Source organism: Astatotilapia calliptera, chromosome 6 (assembly GCF_964374335.1).
Source record: "Astatotilapia calliptera chromosome 6, fAstCal68.1, whole genome shotgun sequence".
In the NCBI taxonomy this organism is placed as follows: domain Eukaryota; kingdom Metazoa; phylum Chordata; class Actinopteri; order Cichliformes; family Cichlidae; genus Astatotilapia; species Astatotilapia calliptera.
In genome coordinates this window covers 5,866,769-5,888,355 of record NC_137427.1, presented here as the reverse complement: position 1 = coordinate 5,888,355, position 21,587 = coordinate 5,866,769, and the positions used below count along the sequence as shown (strand labels likewise).

General features: G+C 40.9%; 2 protein-coding genes across 16 annotated transcripts in view; both read right to left on the bottom strand.

The window, feature by feature from the left end:
- Positions 1-1,928, bottom strand: part of ctnnd1 (catenin (cadherin-associated protein), delta 1) — a 31,836-nt gene extending 29,908 nt beyond the window's left edge. For 4 of the 12 annotated variants that reach the window (XM_080302684.1, XM_026169882.2, XM_026169884.2 and 1 more), the window contains exon 1: positions 1,791-1,928. Coding sequence is in view for 1 of the 12 variants with exons in the window: in XM_080302687.1 (XP_080158813.1) it covers positions 1,523-1,537 (15 nt within the window). In the remaining 11 variants the exon portion in view is untranslated. The other 8 variants (XM_080302685.1, XM_026169886.2, XM_080302683.1 and 5 more) reach the window with 8 other exon arrangements.
- A 3,535-nt stretch (positions 1,929-5,463) lies between these two features.
- Positions 5,464-20,186, bottom strand: card14 (caspase recruitment domain family, member 14). 4 transcript variants are annotated; one of them, XM_026169880.2, is made up of 20 exons: positions 18,999-19,792; positions 18,598-18,735; positions 18,187-18,512; positions 16,169-16,324; positions 15,950-16,069; positions 15,531-15,656; positions 13,219-13,368; positions 13,012-13,131; positions 11,950-12,050; positions 11,437-11,492; positions 10,958-11,018; positions 10,294-10,510; positions 10,095-10,221; positions 8,407-8,647; positions 8,232-8,295; positions 7,939-8,125; positions 7,682-7,846; positions 7,128-7,246; positions 6,739-6,854; positions 5,464-6,108 (listed from the first exon to the last, which is right to left on the bottom strand). In XM_026169880.2, exons 1-20 carry the CDS (start codon positions 19,210-19,212, stop codon positions 5,901-5,903), a joined length of 3,012 nt encoding a protein of 1,003 aa, XP_026025665.2. In that variant the 5' UTR covers positions 19,213-19,792; the 3' UTR covers positions 5,464-5,900. The 4 variants fall into 4 exon arrangements, 3 of the variants coding, with proteins under 3 accessions (XP_026025665.2, XP_026025666.2, XP_026025664.2); XM_026169881.2 differs by having other exon boundaries at positions 8,005-8,125; positions 18,999-19,776; XM_026169879.2 differs by having other exon boundaries at positions 8,005-8,125; positions 10,095-10,510; positions 18,999-19,786.
- Positions 20,187-21,587: the final 1,401 nt, after the last annotated feature.

Below are 21,587 nucleotides of genomic sequence, written 5' to 3'. Positions count from 1 at the left end.
CAGGTGTGACTGCTGGAAATAGACTGAGGAAGAGAGACATGTGGGGAGACATGGAGGAGGAGCAAATATAAGAAAACCCCAGCTTGTGTGTGTGTGTGTGTGTCAGTCAAAGGGACACACCCATGGTATTTCTCTGAAAGCCCGTCATTACAGAGACTCACAAATGATAGCCCTGGCTAAAACAACTGGCTGAGCAGCAAGACTTCAGCCTCCATAGACAACATGGTTAGGAGCAAGAGAAGTGCCCAACTTCAGATTTTACTTTTTTCCTGTCCCTCATTTCTAAATCTTTCGGAGAAGGCAAATCACAGCAAACAACTTGTTCAAACTTGTCCACAATCTCCTCCATCTCTGCCCCAACAAACTCAAACAGATATGCCCGCAGGGTATGAACAGGAATATGTCAGGCATGTCCAATCAGCTGACTGTATCAAACTAAATCAACAATCCAGTTACTTTAGATCAACTCTGAAAACACTAACTTATGCTGGTCTGTGTGATATTAATGTTTTTCTTAACATCACAACGAAGCCACATGAAGCAAACTGAAAGCTCAAAGCTCACTCTAAACAGGGACACACACACCTGCTCCCTCTGGCAATTTACTGTTTTACCTCTGTAAATAAGTTGTAAAACAGTAAATTGAGAAGACGTCTATGTTGTAAGCGTCTGCACAAGGGGCAGAATAACTAAGGAACCAGCACACCTTCCCGCCTGCCTTTCCAGCCAGCCACCTTACCACACCCCGTCCAGACCTACACAACAGGTTCTTGCTTTTGTCCTTGGCTGCCGTTGATCCGCCACCACAACAACCAGCACCACAAATCCCGTCTCTCTCCTCCTCTACCTGGCAAACCACATCAAAAGACAGCTGCAGAAACGATAAACAGTGACTAAAATGAACGAAATTAAAAGCACAAGCACACACCGTAGGCGCTGGAACACCTGGAAGCGCCAAGAGTCCACCGAGAATGGGCGTTTCAGGTGTAACATAATAGGAAATTGATAAGCCGAGATTGGACTTTGACTCCACTAAAAGCTACGATGCGGTCAGCCAGGTGCCTGGCCACTTCCTTGTTCTCTCTCACCTGCTCTGGATAGCCCCCTAGCTAGCTCGGGGAAAAACGGCAATACGAAGCTGTTCATTAAAACCTCGCCGTTTTCGTAAACAGAAGATTCGACGTGTAATGTAATAGCACTGCACACCTTCCAGCTCACCAAAACCACAAACCATTCAAACCACAAAGTCCCGTGTTTACGGAGTGCATAGTACGTTTATACCCTTGCCTCTCCAGTTCAAACCTTCATGTTATGAGTTTTCTTAAACTTTCCCCGAGCCTCACTCTACAAGAGTTATTCATCAAGCCAGTGCTAACGTAATTAGCTTCTACTGCGCCTCACTAGCCTGCTAGCGCGGTGTCTACAACAATCAAGTTCACTAAGAAAAACAAAACCTGCCTTCAACAAATCCTAAACACTTGCATCGAGCAAAAGGTAAAACAAAATAAAATAAAATAAACACCATAAGGCAAACCATTACCGATCCTGGAGACTGTTAGGTTTGTTTTGCAAAGTCCATAAGTATTTGAGATGGGAGATTCAGGCCTAGCCTAGCTTAGCCTCTGCCGCTGTCGCCGCTGCTGCGCTGACACGATCCAAATATCAGAAAGAGTTGGGATGAAACAACAAAAAACACCTCTACGTTATCGAAGGTACGCCCTAAAAGAGAGCACACGAACTGAGCGCCGCGGAGCGAGAGCACTCAACATAAAAAAGGGGAAAACACCCACCTATACAGTCTCCTGTCTGCCTGGCTTTGGCTTGTTGTTCACTTGTCTCAGCTCTTCCTCCTCTGCTGGGGGGAGAGGTGGGGGCGAGCTCCCGAGAAAAAGAGAGCAGCATCGAGGAGAACAGACAACAGCAGGATAGCTTCATGTAATAGACACAAAAAAACGGTGTAGTAATATTTGTTGACAGTATGTCTGACTCCAAATCAATACTAATGATTTATTTTATTCATGTAATAATATAAAAAAGCTTCTGTTTGTCTCCATTTAATTTGCTCTCTTCCATTATAAAGGAACAAAAAAATGAATTTCCATGGGAACTCGCTCCAGCAGGTGAACTTTCAATCAATCTGTCAACTTTCAATCTGTGGAAATTTTTGGAGGATAAAATTCTATGATATTTTATCCTCCAAAACTGCAGGTGACATTTTTGGAGATCTCCTGTTGCCCTCATGTGGTCATAATGTTATAGTGCTGAACTTTATTTACTCTTAGGTCCCTAAATATTTGGAAGATTTTTGTAATTTTTCCCCTTTAATTACATTTCCCTTATACTTGAAGGGGTTTAACAAAACGATTGCGTTAACTTCTTAGGAATTAGCGATTTTTTTACGCATTCACAAGATTTTCAGAAACCTTCACCTCCAGCCTTGACGTTTCCACTTTTATGAGACTTTTATGAAATACTTATGGTGTTAATTTGGAAATCCTAGATCAGATCTTTCTTGAGTTGTTGTGCTCACAAAATATTCAGAAAGCTTTACCTCTGAACTTGACAGATTCAACCTCATCTGAGATTCTTAGTTGACGCACCTCTGGTATCAGCGTAAAACTCTACATTGCCTTGTTGTGTTCACAAAGCTGGGTGACCACGGTACCCATCTGGCTGGCAGGGTGATGGCAGTATCCCATCAACTTTTCAGGCCTGAAAAAAAAAACAAAATAAACCTTTAGAAAAGGTAAAGCTGCTACATCATCATACTCATCCTACTTTGCAAGAAAACAGTGCCTGTAAAGTGATGGGGGGAAAAGGACGTAGGTATTTTAAATTCACTAAATTTATTTATTTATTTCTAAGTTATGTTTGCATTTGACCTCATTACATAAGTATTTGTGGGTCTTTCTGGTTCAGAGCACCACAGGGGACCCACAGTGCAAAACACATGTCGGCAATCAAGCTCCTTTTTTTTTTTAAGTGAGCCAATTCATTTACAGCTTTTAAGATTTTAGTCAAATGATAGATATTAGTTCATAATGAAAACATGTGCAGTCATACATTTCTGCAACACCACAAATCATTTTCAGCTTGTTTTTTTTCCTTCTCTCAGATCTGTAATGTACAATATTGAAATGTCCTTCTAAATGCAACAATTAATGCAACAAAAGATCAAATCTGTCTTAATGTTTGAATCTTACAGTATGTAATACTGATTTAGATAAATATTAAGCATAAATGGCAAACATTCAAAAATGTCCAGAGTTAGTGACAGTATGTAAATTCGATCCGCTGATTATTCGGGATCTAATGGTAAATGATATTCTGTGTTCTTCTGCCCACACAGGTCAGCTGTAAGACCGTTTTCAGATTTACGAAGTGGAATAGTTTAATACTTTTTGTTTAATACTTGTGTTTTTTTCCTTTGCAGCATCCCAGCATCCCTTTATCAGTACTGAAAATATAGTGAAACAGTGAAACTGGCCATATGGAACAATGGTTATAGGTTTTCCAGTTTTTTGAGCGAATGAAGACCTCCCTACAGGGGCATTCACACTACACTACCGTAACTAAATAACTGAAAAGTTCCTGATTTTTCACTATTGATTATAGAAATTTGCTTATTTGTTTTTTATAAATTTTCTACAAAAAAGGACTTTTTCTGTGAGTTCAGTTTTATAATTACAGGACAGTCTATTGAATATTTACTGAATATTTACTGTAATTTTACACATTTATTTCTTACAGTTTAAGCCCAAACAGTCATGGTGACAAATTTCTTATTCTGTAGAAAGTCTGACTTACTGCTCTTCTGTTACTTATATTTAGATATCTCAGGAATTAAATGCGTAGTTAAGAAAGCAGAGTTGCGCTGGTCCGGCCCACTCAGGATCAAAGTGGGCTCCATGAGTCCCGTGATATAAAATGAGTTTGACTTTCTTGTTCTACAGGGTTCGGTGTTCCTTTGTGTCAGATATCATGTCGGAATTTAAATTTAATCTGCAATCACACAACCTGTCATGCACAATAAAAAAAAACCTGGGCAAAAACAGGAATACAGGAGTAAAAGTTAGACTGAGTTGTTTGCAAGCAGAGCAGTGAAAACAGTCATTTCCAGACTGGGCTTCACTGCTTGGCTAAAGCAGTAAATATGATCTTATGAAACTTATGAAACTTTAGTAGCAGAATTTTCGTTTAATTTTTCAACTTTATACAATCATTTCTATATTTGTTCTTTCATTTCTTCCTTTCGTCCACTAGGTGGCAGTACCACATCAAAATAACTCAAAAATAAATCCTTGGAGCGCCACCTGCCCTGTTCCGGTTTCCTCCCACAGTCCAACGTCATCCTTCAGGGTTCACTGGCGATTTTTCACCCGCGGTGTGAATGTGAGAGTGGAATAAGAGGTTGTGTGTCTGTGCTGCTCCTGTGCTGAACTGGCACATGAGTGGGTCCCAGTGTCAGAGCAGGAGACCTGTCACCCGAGGAAAACTTTTTCAGAATTACATTCCAAAAACATGTGATGAAACATAGTCTGGAATCTGGAGCACATGTTCTCCTCACATCCCAAAGCTTAGTCTTTAAAAGAACGGGTTAAAGAAAACGACGGCAAACAAAGCATAGTTCACACGTATTTTTCCTAAATTTCCATGATAATAAACTTGTTGGATTAACATCTGGTTTGTTGTCCATGTTTCCATTAGATCAATAAATAATACAAGTTTATAGGCAGACACCAAATTCTCACATTTGAATGTATAAATGCTGTGTGTCTCTGCTTGAAAAGGCTTTCAGTTGATTAATGAATGTGACCAATGAACATTTAAATACACTGCTCACTAATAATAACAAAAATCATACTATAATTATTCTAGTGCGTCTATACATGTTTATATGTTCCCCTCCTCTTAGACAAGTGGACCAATCTGGATGAAAATTTCTGAGAGTTTCTGTGACAAACAGTGTGGCTGGCACCAGTGAGGGGCTTTAGGGACGGATACAAGGAATAAGACTTCTTTACATCTGCTCCACAGAAACGTATTACTGTGCAAAAGTTTCTTCTTGTGTTTTTCCTTCCTTTTTTCGATATTTGCAGGAGGATTTATTTTGCGCTGATATTCTCTGAAGATCCACACCCTGGAGAGATTTTTCTTCACTTCCTCTACAAGTCAGCAATGTCTTTTGATATTGTTTAGATTTACTGCTAACACAGGTAATACACTGCTCAAAAAATTAAAGGAACAGGCTGTTTGTGACAAGCTAAACCAATCACATGATGCTCTGCAGCTGTGCTTAATTTCAAAAAAACAAACAAAACACCTGTAATAGTGCCCGGCGTGCGCTGTCTCGACAAACAACATTCACTTATCTGTACTTACAGCACTTCATTTCACACTCGCACCAAAGAATGCACCATCTCCAATGAAATCTCACTTTGAAACTCCACGTGACACAACAGCTCAGATTATTATTATTTTATTCTAAATCAAGGGTGTGACTTACAAAACACAGCATGTAAGCAAGAAAACATAGAAAATGAAAAATTATCTACATTTTGTACAGATGCAGTAAATGCAAACGTGTGTTTCATGACAAAACCTGTGTCTTTAGAGGACACTACACATGTTTGTTTTAAACAAATAAGTCAAAAAAAGGAGGCAGCGTAAAACACGTTTCTCAGTAAGTAATGCAGCTACATGCACACTAAACGGTCCTCCAGTTACTCATAAAGTATCACAGATACATACTCGTGTTTACAAAAAGTTTTCTTGTAAAGCTTATTTATCCATTTAATATTAATGTGTTTTTTCATGATCCAGTAAACAAAAAGCCCTTAAAGAAATTTCCATTATTTACATAAATGCTCTGAGTTTTTCTTCTGTTGCCTTTTCTTGCCCTACCACAGGTCAGGCTCCACCCACACAATCTTCTTTTGCTCCTCCCAGATGATGGTGCGCAGGCTGGTCAGCAGGGAGGTCTGGTCACACCAGGATTCTGGATCCACGCTGTGATACAGACACGGCAGCTTGTCCAGCAGCGGCTCCTCGCTCCTCGAACACGCCAGCAGCTGCTCCTCTGTCTGACTGTGACGGTGCAGCTTTGACCTAACGTAAAAGTTAGATAAATAAACTATAACCTCCTGCTTTTATGAACTTTTGTATTAACATGAAGTAATATCAACACATTTCTTTACACTTATTTATTTTTCTAAAAGTCGCTCACATAGAATAGGAAGGAAATGTTTTTGCTTTAGACTTGCTGATATTGTTTGTACATACAGTTGAAGTAACTGATCTGTAAGTATGGAAGAATGTGTTTACTTAGTAGGCATAATTGCACAACTGGCCTGGGCTCTTTATTCAACAATAAAAAAAATCTGGAGCTCAGTGGTTGAGCAGCTGATCCCTGATTTCCTGTCTCTGCTATTGCTGCACTAATAAAGGTGAGATTAGTTAAAAAAGGAATTTTACCATTAAACTCTATACATGAATACATCAGTCCCTTTTGTATTTTGTTTTACTTGTCTGAAAATATGAAGTTAAATTACAACTCTAAGATATTTGTGAATGAATCTGTGTGCCATGGAGTCTAACTGGAAAAACAAGGAAGGTTTTCTGGGAAAAATGTTGACTCATTATTTTTGCCCAGCATTCTCTCGCTGCTTACAATCGGAAGAAAAATGTAATATCAGAAGCATGAGGTGGCATTGCGTGAGATGAAGAAGACGAATCTACCTCAGTTTACGTGCGCTACGTGCAGACTGGCCAATGAAGATGATAATGGGGAAGATCTCAGAGCGCTGCAGCCGGCGCACGCAGTCGAGGCCTAAAGGCAGCACGCAGTGGATGCCCTGCAGGTTATGAAGAAATAAATAAAATTAGCTTAAGTGTGACTTAAGCGCAGTGCTGTTACATGAAATACATTTTAAAGAATCTCTGGCACTGTGATAAAGTAAAATACTGGTTTAAACCTGATGATGGTGCTAAAGTCATCAGATAACCAAAATGTAAGTTTTACAACATAAATCTCATTCATATTTGTACAAAAGTTGCGGCTCAACTGGCCATCATCTGTTTAGCATTGCACACAGTTTGTTGACCACAGCTTCCTTCTTTGCTCTGACCTTCTTCATGACCTTCTCGACACTCTGCAGGGTGTAGCAGCGGCTCCCACCCTGCTCAACCTCCTCCAGGATCTCAGACCTCTGGAGCTGGGCTGCATGCTCACTGGAGCTCAGCACCTCTGAAGCAGAGAGGAAAGAGATTATAACACACAAGATAATGCTGTGTATTATTGGAAACACACATTAAATGATTTCGTTTGGTGTAGCCTGTTATTTCCTCTAAATATTCTACGCCTATGTTTCTGTAATGATGGTAAAGATTTACACTTTATGGCTGCTGTCCTCCTTTTATTGATATTTATTTCCTTCCTGGTTTACAGTAACACACAAACTCCATTGTACAGTATGAGACCGGTTATTTACTATGCTTCCATTACAGCATGAAATCGTAAATAGAGTGGGAGGTGTATGAGCAATCTCGCCCATAAAACATGAGTCAGCTCAGGAAACCGTGTCCCTCCCGCTTATCTAACAATTTGTCTTCAGCTGTTTATTCTGTAGCCGAGATTCACATAAGATTTCATGTCAGCTTATATCGACAGAGCATTTCTTACCAGGCTCACAGAGCTGAAAGCCCTGCCAGCTGGCCAGCTTCTTGTCCAGGATGCGTCCCAGCACCGAGGGCAGCAGCAGGACAGGCCTGCAGACAGGCGGATAGCGTGGCGTCACCAGGGTGTAGGGCATGAGAGTTACACAACTTTTGGGTGCAGATGTTGCATCTGCAGTGGAAAGAATAGACAGTGCAAATGTTTATATCTCACTAATATTTCCATAGATCTCTTTTTTAAGTGCAGTTAAAGCTGAGATTCACTGGCTGTTTGTAGAATATGAGGCCCCGAGTAATTCTGCTGTTTTGTGACCACTGGGGTTACTGTACTTGATTCTGCACTCGCGCTCTTCTCCTCCTCCACGCTGACCCACAGTGGGTTCCTGCCCTGGCGCCCAGTGCTGACAATCCTCACAGTCTTCTGTGTATTCTGGGTCATCACACGCTCACCCTGACGAAGCAGAAGAATATTCCCAGGAGTTAATTAGGGGAAAGATGTAACTTGTGAAAAAAACTAAACTAAGCAACAAAAACCCAGTGCTTTAGTTTATTCTTACCTTTTCAGACTTCTTTGCTTCAAAGCTCATATCCTCAATAGCTCGAATCAGAAGCCGCTGTGCCCTGTGACATCAAGAAATCAGTGAGTAGTGATCTGACTCCATTCTCGAATAATCTGAAGAGCGCACAGTTGCCTTTTGTGAACCTGAACTTTTCATTCATCAGTGCACCAACCTGTAATAATTGGGAACAGTTCCGCTCTGGAGGTCCAGCTGCTGACACGGGTGAACGTGACTGGCGTGCCACGAGTCCTCGGTGCCGGCGGGCCGCGTGTTCGTCACATGCAGGATGTCGTTACAGGACACAGCCAGGGTTCCTCCGGGGCCGGCAGGGAGGGACATGTTGACACGTACGTAGAAGGAGTCTCCTGATGATGTCTCACTGCTCTGCAGCTGTTGCAGCAGCGCCTCGTAGTCTGAGCAGACAGAAGAGGACGTTAAACCACTGGACTGACACTCTGCAGTACACACCATGTGGATGATATTCAGAACTGATGTCAGTTGCTGTACATGCTCTACATTTCATCCCAGAACTAACATAATGTCAAGTTTAAAGAACAATATACTTTCATGGTAACTGTACTTTATTACCTCCTGTGCTTAATCCTCACACCCAACATAAGCACAAGCCTTACCTGTAAAGATGCGTTTATAAAATTCACAGATAAAAACTAAACCTATACTAGACCTTATTTTATCAGATCCCTTTCAAAGCTCGTCCCGTTTTGATCACTTACACCTGTGTGTCTGTGATGAGGGCTGGAGCTTCTCCAGAGTAGCAAAAACAGCACTCCTTCAAACTGAACTTCCTTGAACACTCTGCTCTCCTCGCGAGCAATGATCCACGCAATAAAAATTAAGATTTTACTCGATAGTTTGAGGGTCATGGTGAAAATGCAGAAGTGGTCAGAAGTGGACTGCCAGGGTGCAGTCACTAAGTAGCATCCAAGCCAGAGCGGGCCAGATGTGCACAAGAAGACGGGGAAATCAAATCAGGTGTGGTTTCTGAATACATGAGAACTTTGAGTTCATGTACATGCATAAAAAATCTGCTGAGAACATTTAAAAGACCAGTTTGTGATGCAACGCGTGAAGGAGAGGGAATAGCAAACAAACAATCATTTTATTATGTCAACCATGCAGGCCCTGCTTTTTTATTATGTTCTGTCTTCGGATACGTGCCAAAAAATGTGGTTTACTTTTTCAAAATGACAGGTTTCAGAGCTGAATTCTTTGCTTGACGCAAAAACAAAAACACCCTCATGAATGCAGCATGTTCACCATATCCAGTTTCTACTTCCTCATGTCAGGCATCCTTTTAATGTCAACCAAAGCTGCCTCCTTCCTGAAGTCAGCTGTAACCATAAAGTCTTATTTCACGGCTACGCGTGTAAAACAAACACAAAGTATAATACAGTACTGCCAATACTCTTACATGTTTATGGGCATTTTTACAGCTTCAGTAAGTTTAGATAATAGTGTGGAAGAAAAAAATAACATAGAACAATTTGGCTTCAAGACTGCAGACAAGTCATAGAGCGAGATCTAACATCTCCACTAAAACGGCATATAAGTGATTCAAGATGAGACTAAAACTTCATTTAGGCTTTGCGGGAAATTTACTTCCTAACTTGCGTAGCAACTGGAAACTCTTTTTATCCCTATACCGCAGCCTTTAAGTGGTTGTGGTATGCGCTGACCCGACATGTAGTCACATTTCTCAGGAGGCACGCCAAGCTACATAGAAGGCTGCGATGCAGGGTTACAGTAAAATGGTGTTCCGGTTATGGTGCAAGTTATATGGAAATCTGACGCAATTCGTGTGTAAGTTCTCGATGAATCAGTACAAGAAATATGACGTACCATCTTGCCTGGGGCGGAGGGAGAGATGACAGATGCCTGCAACCTGGCCAAGAGCCCACATGGCTTCCTCTAAAGTGGAATCTTCCAGCACCATCCTCAGAGCCTTCTGATTCTTCTCGTACTTCACCTGCAGACCAACAGCGTTTTCACAACAGGTGATAAGGAGAAAAACTGCTTTTACGCACACATTTGCACCTACCTCCACTATCTGAGCCCCGGGGCTGATGCCAACAGTGTGAGCTGCGCTGCCTTCAGTCACCTGATGCACAAACACTCCCGTCTTATTGCCCCCCACTACTGCCAGCTGGCTGAGGAGCGCCTCACCCTGGAAGGAGATGCTGAGAACTCTGCCACTGACACGGATCGCTTTTGGACGAGAACGCATCAGGAAGGGAGGGACTGAGGATCTTGACAGGCTGACGATGAAAAATTAGGGAAGTTATTCAAGCTATTTAGCAAATATTGATCACTAATAATTACAAATAATTCCTGCACACTGGGATTAGTAGAAAGTGGACCTGCTCTCCTGGACTGATTTTGCTACAGCAGTGCACACTAACAATATCCGGTTATTTATAGAGCACTTTTTTTTTTTTATACATGGACATATGATCCCAAGTTACTAAGTGTAAGAAGTAAGTGTGGAAGAATGTGATCTGAGACACTGAGGAGGTTTTTTATTGTGGTGTAAAATTCTCAACTGTTGAAGAGTTGTTTTCACTTCACCAGCTAGTGATCAACAATGTCCTGTATGCCCTGTGATTAATAGCCTGCATTAGATTTATGATTGGCCTTAAAAGTGTCCATACCCTTTGGGCAGAGTAGAATCTAATTCTATTTAAAAATTCGTGTCACTGTCTCACCTGTGAGAGCTGGACCTCCTACGAGAGGAAAGCCCGAATGTCTGCATGCTCTTGTTCACCACTGGACAAAAGAGAGAATGTTTAATGATTGGACATCACGGTTGTTTCCCAGGAAATAATGTGTTGGGGTTAATGTGTCACTCTACGTTGGCAAAGATACAACAGGGGACAAAAGCAAATGAAACTCCCCTCAAACAACAGCTATAAGGTAAAGAATGTACTACAATAATAGAGAGAAAACACCAGTGATCAGATGATCCCCTATGAGAAATATGGAGAATAGAGAAAGCACTTGGTGACAGTGGGAAAGAAAAACTCCTTTGTAACAGGAAGAAAAATCTGGCAGAACTAGGCTCAGGAACGGGCAGCTATCTGCCGTTCCAGTTGTGGGTGAGAGCAAGAAGGAAAGAAGGTCTCGTTCTGATATCTCTGCACACATATACAGTAATTTAAAGAAGAATAATGCTTTCAATACACACCGCTGGGGAGCAACACAAAGTCGTCCAATAGACTGTCAGTCTCTGCTGCCTCTGAGCTACAAGAAAAAAAATACAGACAAGTGCCCTTATCAGATCCAACAAATATGGATGCACACAACAATGACGGTATGCATTTTACACTGAGTTTACTTCGCAAAGAAGCGTGTGATAAATGGAGATAATGTCTACAGACTGGTTTGGTGGGTTGCTATGACAACAGCAAGACACTGTGACAAGTATATAAAGTCTACTCAATTTGTGATTTCAATAGAACTTCTGTGGCTCCTCAACAAACTTGTGTTCTTTAATTAGCTCTCGATTGCACTTTCTTTCTTTTTGTGTTGTAAATCAATAATCAACCTGAAACTGTGCCATGATATGAACACAGAAAGGAATGCAGAGTTCAGCAACACTGCTCATTCATCTGTTCTGGTGAAATGTTTCCCAAAATCTCATAATGTCAGTAAGAAATTATGAGATTTTGATATGCACTTCTAGGAAACACAGGCATACCTGCTCTCTGCATACAGAATTTCCTTCCTTCGGCGGAGAGAGTCTGGACTGGGAGGCTCAGCGTTTCGGGACCGCATGCTACACGTAGCACCATCTTCACACTACACACACAAGCCAATATACACGGCCAACACAGACACAGAACATAAAATCATGACTGCAGGAAAAGCGACAGTATGTCACAAGTGTGTAGTTTGAATGAGAAAGCAGGAACATACCACTCTGTGCACTGCGGTTAACTGATATGTCAGGGTTTTTCATTATTAATCTCAAGAGCAGTGCTATCAGGCTTTGATCACACATGATGGTATTTGAACTCTGGTGGTTGTCACTAGTGACTGGTTTTGTCTCCATCTCACCTTTTTTCCCACTGATAATGTGCCAGCACCCAATTTAATATTGGTTGCATGCAGTTGAACGCCATAAATAAATAACTTTTTACTCATGGCGAAGAGTTGCCACTATAAAACTGTTGGGTGCATTGTTGGAAGCACTAACAGAGACTGGTAGGTGCATCCTACAGATTTTGTCCATTTTAGAAATGAATCTAACCACCCTCTGCTGGCAGTGAGTGGAAGAAAAGAGGGATTTGTGTTGATGTGCTCAGGTGTGGTTCTTTAGTCACTCTTACTGTTTGCCTGACCGGCCACACCTACTCTTTGTCTATTCAGCTTGGCAGCTGTAGATTTCATCCATTACTCACTGCATTACTGAGTCTACCAAAGTGGCCACAGTGTTCATCAGGCCGCTAGACAAGAAGCCCTAGTTTCTCTTGTTGCTTTTTGTCTGCACTGTTTTCTTTGTGCCTGAGATGACTCCTTAGAATCATTCCAGGCTACAAAGCAAAAACTCCTCAGCCACTCCACACGTCAGCCAGCCACAGCCTTGCCTCCACCTCATCTAACTTCTACGAGTTGACCCTAATCCTCGTGACTGTATTAACTCTATTCTTTGAAACTGGAGAGCTGTACAAAAACATCAGATTTAAAATACGTGATTATATTATTACATGTGGGGAAAAATTAACAGAGCATTTCACAGCTATTTCACACACTCACACACCTCTGAACTGCAGGAAACCATTGAAGGATTAATTGCATCCATGCGGCAGAGTCTGCGTCGAGATGATACGGGGCATTCATCACTGCTGGAACTCAGACTATCCCAGCCGCCCTCCGTCTCCTTAGGGTAGACATGAAATTAGTCAGTAATAGCATTTTCCTCTAAGTGTTGTGCATACGTGAGCATGTGTGTGTTTAAAAAATTTACTTCGGAGCTCTGGTGCAGTTCTGTAGAGCTGCACTTGGTCTGTAAGCTGAACACCTTCTCCTGTAGCTCCACCAGCTGGCACCGCAGGGTGTCCTTCTCAGCCAGGACATGTGCGATCATGGCCTGGGCCTCATCCCTGGACTGATAAGCCTAGAAGCACATGAATGATTAATAATAATAATAATGGATTGCATTTATATAGCGCTTTTCAAGGCACCCAAAGCGCTGATTGACAGTTATTTAAAACCGTTTAGCTGACTGTGCATGAAACTACTTTGATTCTTAGTCAGACACACAGACCCAGCTGAGCCAAGTTTAGGCCTCTGTTTGCTGAGATACAAAAGTACATACTGGCTTGGATACAAGCATGTGGTATGCAGTCGATTGTCAAAGCGGCGCCAACAGCAGACAACGATCTATTTTTCAGCACCTTTCAGCAAACACACCTCTGGAACAATACTTGATGGAAGCTTAAAAATAGAAGTACTGTGTTTCCAAGTCATTGTGAGTAATACATCACTCACTTGAAAAACCTCATATAGATATAAATACCAAAACACAACACTTAGAAATGTTCTTTATGACATCAAGTTGATCGGTTTTAAATGAATGATTAATATAATTATATTAAATTATTTATAGTTTTTAATGAAATATACGGTATAATTCAATTTAATTCAATTTTATTTATACAGCACCAAATCAGAACAACAGTTGCCTCAAGGCGCTTTATATTGTAAGATAGACCCTACAATAATACATACAGAGGAAAACCTAACAATCAAATGACCCCCTATGAGCAAGCACTTTGGCGACAGTGGGAAGGAAAAACTCCCTTTTAACAGGAAGAAACTTCCAGCAGAACCAGGCTCAGGGAGGGGCGGGGCCATCTGCTGCGACCGGTTAGGGTGAGAGAAGGAAGACAGGATAAAAGACATGCTGTGGAAAGCATCTCTGTGGTGTTCCAATGGCACACTGAGTTACTAATTGATTATTAGGAAAGCTATTGTCCAATTATGTTTTAAATCACCACCAGAAAACAGGAAGTGAAACAGGAAGTGGGAGACTTTAAGGCACAACCGGGCGAGACAAGAGTATCAGAAGCTCTAGTTTGGGAAACAGCTTTGTTAAATAGTTAATGCGTCAGTTATATTTTTCAGGTGTGTAAGATATACTTTGATCACGCTCTGATAATTTACATGAAAAAAAAGTTCTTATGTTTTGGCATTTTCAGACAGTATTCAAAAACTGGGGAAAAAAGGGAGAAAAATCAGTGATTTAAAGAGTTTCCATCTGGGCTAACCTGAACATAGAGACTTTTAATGTGATAAACCTGCATTTGGTGACAGAGTTTCTTACTGAAACACTGAAATGGACATCTGTATGCCTAACATGATTCTCCAAGGAAATACTCGTAGGAATAGGAGCATTTTTTTATCCTCTTTGCTTGAGAATACTTGAGATACTTGTTATTAAAACTCAGAGGAAATGTTGTGCGCAGCGTCAAATAAATACAAATATACATATACATGTAGAAAACAAAGCACAGTGAGGTAAAGTAAGTATTTTTTGTCATTAGTTGATTGTCTTTTAATTTTTTTAAACAATTTCAAATTACACTAGATTAAAGTTTTTCTTTAAACAACAAGCAAAGCCAAACTATAAGCAGTGTAAGTCTGAATATGTTATGCCTACAGAAGTAGTTATATAATTGAAGGTACTGTCTTGATCTTAATTATTCTGTGCTGTGGAACTCCAACACCTGCATTCCTCGAGCTTGTGTGTGCGTCACACCATCCGCTCGAGACTTGTCTAACAAATCAAATTCCTCTGCTTCAGTGAAGCAGTTAAATGCTGTTAAATGCAATCTGACAGTTTTTAGGGTGTGGTAGAATTTTTTAATTCATTGTTTTCAGAGGAAAGGGTTCAAGTTAATGACAGCTGATGTAAAATGACTTTAAAGTGGATCATTTCTTCATGATGTTTTCATGTGAAGGTAAGAACATGTTAGAAAAAAACAGAATACCGCTCCTTTAAAAGAAAGGTATTATTTAAAACAGAGAGGCGCGTACACTGTGTCCTTTATCAAAGACACATAAACACACACCTACGCACACAACAGACAAGTACAGAAGAACGGCGTATTATCTGACACTTAAAGCACTGAAACAACGCAACAATGAACCAGAGCAAAACCGATGCTCTCCGTAAAAGTAAAGTCTAAAACAGAAAAATGCAGCTTGAAAATGTTAATTAATTTGTTTATCAAATTCAGGAAAGATTGATTAGAGGCACCGTCGTCAATTCCTTACCTGGTCTCTCTCGGCCTGGAGAGCTTTCATCTGGTTCTGGATCACAGCGCTCTTCTGCTGGTGCATTTTGCAGTCCAGAGTCAGCTGTTGCACCTGGAGGCTCAGAGACTCGTTCTGATCCAAGAGCTGACAAGTACACGCATATTTTGCCAATTTAGCTTCAATTTTAAGTCTATGTTACATTAGAAAGTCAATTATTATATAAAGAAGTATGTGGTATTCATGGTTTCATGGTTTATTTATATTAGTGTTAGGTAACAATAACTCTCCAAGTAGCAGCTGAATACTTTTGCCCATCATGGTGCTGAGTGGGAGTCTGAAAAGCTCACTTTCCATCAGAGATAACTGGTTGAATTTGTGTGACATTTCCTGATCTGGTTACTGTAACCACTGAAGGAAAAAAACCAAAACAAACACACCTTTTTTTTGTCTCTGAGCAACTGTTCGTTCTCCTCCCTGTATGATCGGAGCTGCTCTGCTAGCTCCACCTGACTGTCTATGGCCTCTGCCAGGTCTTGAGCCAGGATGTCCTGACGAGCCTGATGCAACAGGAGCAGCAAATAAGATCTCACCTTCTAAAGAATATGAGTGAAAAAAATGGTCTATATTAAAAAACAAAAAAGAACAATTGCGCTCACGGGGTCTAGTTTTTCTGCCTTCGCCAGCTGGCAGCGCAGGCTCCTGACTTCATCTTGCAGCTGTGGTGACTCAGGACAAACAGACTTGAGTGACCGCTGCCTCTGGAATTCATTCTCTGCTTGGGCATTTTGTAGCTCAGTCTGCAGCTGATACACCTGCCACCACACATGACAAACAAGACTTGAGACACTGTACATCTAATTAGGTGTTTTATGTTTTTTTATAGTCTGTGGTAAGAAACAAAGAGTGTAAATCAGTAAATCTGAGACACTGGAGACAATTCAATTAAATTCAGGAATTAGATGACCCCCATTCCCAGATGAGCAAGCACTTGGTGGCAGTGGGAAGCAACCAGGTTCAGAGTTTACTAGAAACAAAACAAGGAGAGAGAGAAGCAGTGAAGGGAAAAGAAAAGCTCAGGGCATTATAAGAAGCCCACAGCAGCCTGAGACTACAGCAGCAGAACTAAGGGAAGGTTCACAGTCGTCTGATCCAGTGCTAACTACAAGCTTTTTGAAAAATGAATGTGTTAGGCGTAATCTTAAAGGTAGAGAAACCCAAATTTGGAACTTGATTCGCAGGAGAGAGGCCAGGCTTTGCCTCCTATTCTACTTTTAAATACCCTCGGCTTGACTATGTGAGGACAAGGATTTTAGATTCAATGATAGAGATGCTAGTAAAGGAGAAATATATTCAATTCATCAAATGACTTTGACCAGCTGGAAAACAACAGAGGTGAAATGACTTTGACAAAACAGTTCTGATGATCTGAAGTCAGTTCTGATATGCTTGCATGATTGAAGTAAACAGGACTCTTTTCACCAAGTTCTCTGTTACCCATCAGCTCAATTCAGTTTAATTCAATGTTATTTATCCAAATCAAAACAACAGTCTCCTCAAGGTGCTTTATATTGTAAGGTAGACCCTACAATAATACATACAGAGAAAAACCCAACTATCAAATTATCCCCTACAAGCAAGCACTTTGGCGACAGTGGAAAGGAAAAACTCCCTTTTGACAGGAAGAAACCTGCGGTAGAACCAGGCTCAGGGAGGGGCGGGGCGTTGTTTTTTTAAACAAAAGTCTTTTCAAACATGAATATCTACTGTCATAAAAAAAGTTCTCTCACCCAACTAAACAATGTTTCTGGGAAATATAATAGAAATAACAATTTTGTTATTTAGAAAAAAAGACTTTTATGACCACATTCAAAATGACCTTTCATCATGCCTACGTACTGTCTCACACAAAAACAGCAGCAATTTAGCGCTATACTTCTCCAAGATTTGGAGACTTGTGGGAGGAATAACTGCAGATACTGAAGTAGCTTTACAACACCTCATATGTGCAGTTTAGAGCTTTTGCTGTGCCTTTAGAGGAAACCAGTGAAAAGTCTTTTGCAATATCCTTTTGTTTTGAATCTGTAGAGGTCAAATCTGAAGTTTAAAGGTTTAAAGAAAAAAAAAGATAAATGCATTCATGACAGTGTAACCAAATGCAGCATATAAGAACTGTGGAGCCTGCTTGTTATCTTTGCTTGAGGATAAATATGGCAGCCCTTTCTGCAGGGAGGACAGAAGGACTTTGATTTTGAGTGGATGGGTCAATCATTAGAGTACAATTTAAAAAAGGAAAGTGTGACATGTTACAGAAGGAAAGATCCTGAACACTTCCCACTTTTGCCTTTCATTTGTTCTGCCTGGTAACTTAAACCCCATAGCTCCTGTATATAGCAAAGACTTTTTGCTAAATACCTATCTCAGATTACTTGTGAGGTGTCACTTGAGTCTGAGTCTCAAGCGGGAGAACATTTACCACAGCAAAATACACAACTTTTTTTCAGGCTGTGAACACAAAACAAAAAAAGCATCCCTTGGCACTGTCTAATCCTTTCAAGCTTTAATTTCACTTCTTTAACATCAGCCTTTTGAGGATTTTCCCCAGGGATGACAGCTTTGAGACTCAGACAGAAGGTCTCCTGCAGTGAACAAACAGACTCTAATGACATCCGCTGACCTGAAGGTTTAGCTCGTGGAGCCGCCCGTTCACAGCTGATTTCTCCTCGATTGCTGCTGTGTAGCGAATATACAAGTCACACTTCTCATCCTTCAGCTTGGTGACTTCACGTTGCAAAGAGCACAAGTGTCTCTGGATCCGTTCGTTGTCGGTGCGCAGGGTTCTGGACTTCATCTCCTGCTCCATCATCTGACTGATGTCTGCCTCCAGAGAGGCGCAGTGTGCTCTCAATTTGCTGGCCTCGTTACGGGCCTCCTGCAGCTCTTTCTGCATCCCTGTGACGGCTCTGACCAGATACTCAGTCAGCTCTGAGTATTTTATCAGGCCTGAAAGAGAGTGCAAGGATTGCAGTCAGCAGAACAAAGAGAACAAACACATCCATAAGACATACTAAGACTTTGAGCCACTCACCACTGAATCTTGAGGGCTCAGTGCTGGGTTTGCGTCCAGTCACCTGGGTGTAGAGTGCTGGGTAGTGAATCATTAAGCTCTCCAGCAAGGCCATACCACCATTCTTTCCCTGGGTTCTCAGCAGATCCAGCATGTGGCCTAGAAATAGTAGATTACAATGAGACTTCCAAATTAACCTTTGAGTTAATGTCATCAAGCAACAGCAGCGATGCAAATAATCACAATTCTAAATCTGAAGAATTTTGTTTTTACAGATACACCTAAACTCTGTCAGTGTGACATGATGATTTTATATGTTGCTGCTACACTTTTCTAAGTGGTTAACTCAGCAGTCTACTGTATCATCTCATGGACAGAGTTTCAACTGACTTTAAAATCCATGAAAACAATGAAAATCTCACTCGTTCTCATGCAGCGGTTTGTGAGGTTGTGGCAGGAAAGGATCTCGTCCTCGTCCATCTCACTGAGAACCCTGGCCTGCCTCAGGTACGGGATCAAGATGCACGGCCGCACTCCTAGCGAGATCCGATGGCGGTTGTCATTAATCAGCTCCCACAGCTCCTCCTCACCCATCCCTTTCAGGTCTAAATCCTCGGGGACACATTCCTCTGCCATGCTGGGTCTACTGAGTGTGTTTTAAAGCGTAATGATGTTGGCTGCCACAAAGATGACAGCTCTCAGTGGAGCAGGTGGACTGAGCACACACCTTTTGCAGCCAGAGCAGCGGACTGACTCTAAAAGGAAAAAACTGTTCTATAAACGTGTCAGGCATTTTCCACGCCCTGTGGGTGTTTATGTCCAAGTGCTGGCGTGTGGGCGTGCAGGAAAACCTGAAAGACAAGCTCTCAAGGATTCGACTCACAGGCTGATGCAAACTGAGTTAAAGGACACAAAACACCCACACACATAGTCACTAACACCCACACAAACACACACTCAAAAACAATCAGTCAGTAAAGCCATGATTAATGCCCATCTCTTATATTTACCCTCTGGGTGTTAGTAATGTTTGTTTACCCTGAACAGCTAGCTCGGTGTGTACTCGCGCCACACACAGGAGCCCCTCTCTCTGTTAATGAGTGAGGCAGAGATTTGTTTACTGAAGAGCGCCTATGGCACTGATGAACAGAGCCTATCGCTTACAGAGAAACGCTGGATGCCATTTGAGCTCACCTTAATAATTTCTAATCACATAAAAGCAAACACACACCACACACACCGCAGTGCTGACAGGAGCAAACACTAAGCGGCAAAGTGCAAAGTCCTGTGTTAAAGAAGGAAATAAGCTCAGCTGTGGTCATCACAAGGATAATGCCTTCCTCGTAATAATAGCTAGCTTACAGTTCTTGTGTGTGAACTTACTGTCAGCTGTATTGTAAACTGTCTATGCAAACAATTGGAAGACATCAGGGCAATCTACTGTATATATATACAAGCATTAAGACAATGGAGGATGTCATAACCAGTGAACTCACCAGGTTCAAACAGGATAAATGGGCATGTAGGCGTTTTCTAAGAATGTATTTTAACTGCAAAAGACATTAGATTTAAAAAAAAAATTATAACAACAGCTGAAACATAATGTCAGCTTAGAAAGGGACCGACAAACATCTGCCAGTAAACTGTATTTTTTTTAAATTTATTATTAGTCCTTTATTTATCCAGGTAAAAATCTCACTGAGATTAAAAATCTCATTTCCAAGCGAGACCTGGCATCATGGCAACAAAAGTCAAAATACATGTACTACCTAAGTATATAACATTTAAAACAAATACAATATCCCGTATGAACATGTGAATACAATAACAGATCAATTGAGAGCGACATCAAAAACAGTCACACTGAGTAAAAGAGTTATTCTCTCATTCCTTTAAGATGAACGTAATCTCTAATTGATGTAACCAATTCGGATAATTTCAGTTCCTTCTGCAGATTATTCCAGGAAGCAGGGGCAGCGTATTTAAAAGCTTTCCCCCCAGTCCTTTTCTGATTTTTGGGACAATCAATTGTATGAAATTGTGAGAATGAAGGCTGTGGTTGGTTGTGGTTTTTACACATGTAAATACATAAATAAGACCAACCAATGGGAGAGTCTGCAAATATGCAAAGATGGACATTTAGCAGCAGCATACAAAGAACGATGATGTACACGATTTCTATAGCCAGTAATAAAACGTAAAGCACAATGGTAGACAGTATCCAACCTCTTTAGGTAGTGGGCAGGTGCATTCATAAAAAGCAGGTCACCATAATCCAATAAAGGTAAAAAAACTTGCACGAAGCAAGTGTTTTCTCACTTGGAAGGAGAAACAGGATTGATTTCTAAAAAAGTAACTTAATTTTAGTTTTAACTTCGACACAAGCCTTTGAATGTGAGTTTTAAATGACAAATTCTGATCTATACTGATCCCTAGATCATTATAGTTTTAATCTTAGGAGACATAGCGAACAAGTCTTTGCCATTTGAGAATAACATGAGCTTGGTTTTCCCTTGATTTAACCAGATGCAATTTTAAACGGCAAAAGTCTTCTTATTGTGAGCGAGAAATAAGTGTGTCGCAGATGTCCAGTCCACAAGTTCACTACCCCTTGACAAGACAGTTAACAAAATATCCTCTTGCCTGTCTTTCTGCAAAACTCAAAAGCCCTGCTCTCTACAGTACACGATCCAGTGCTCAGTAACCCAACCGGCTTCTGTCAACAATGCACAGTTTGTTTATCTCGCACATCACGTAACACCATGGGGACGGCTCAATACTAGGAATTTCCCCTTAGAAGATGCATAATAATATACAAGACAAACAAAAGTATAATAAAAGAAGATGTGGAGGAAAAAAACCTCTGTCCAACTCCCACATTTCGAACTGTAAGAAGGAAAAGAAAAAAATGGGCTATGTGGTTGTCCATAAAGACCATTTGTAATTTTGAAACTAATCATTAATAAAGTGGGATGCAAAAGTTTGGGCAATCTTGTTAATAGTCATTATTT

Bases quoted from the DNA above. Each gene is read 5' to 3' on its own strand.
- card14 (XM_026169879.2), bottom strand. From the start codon at position 19,212: ATGGCAGAGGAATGTGTCCCCGAGGATTTAGACCTGAAAGGGATGGGT. The intron at 12,051-13,011 runs GTGTGTGAGTGT...TTGTGTGTGTAG, and splicing joins TGGTTTCCTGCAGTTCAGAG to TGTGAAGATGGTGCTACGTG. The intron at 8,296-8,406 runs GTTGGTGCACTG...TTGATGTCACAG, and splicing joins ACTGTTCCCAATTATTACAG to GGCACAGCGGCTTCTGATTC.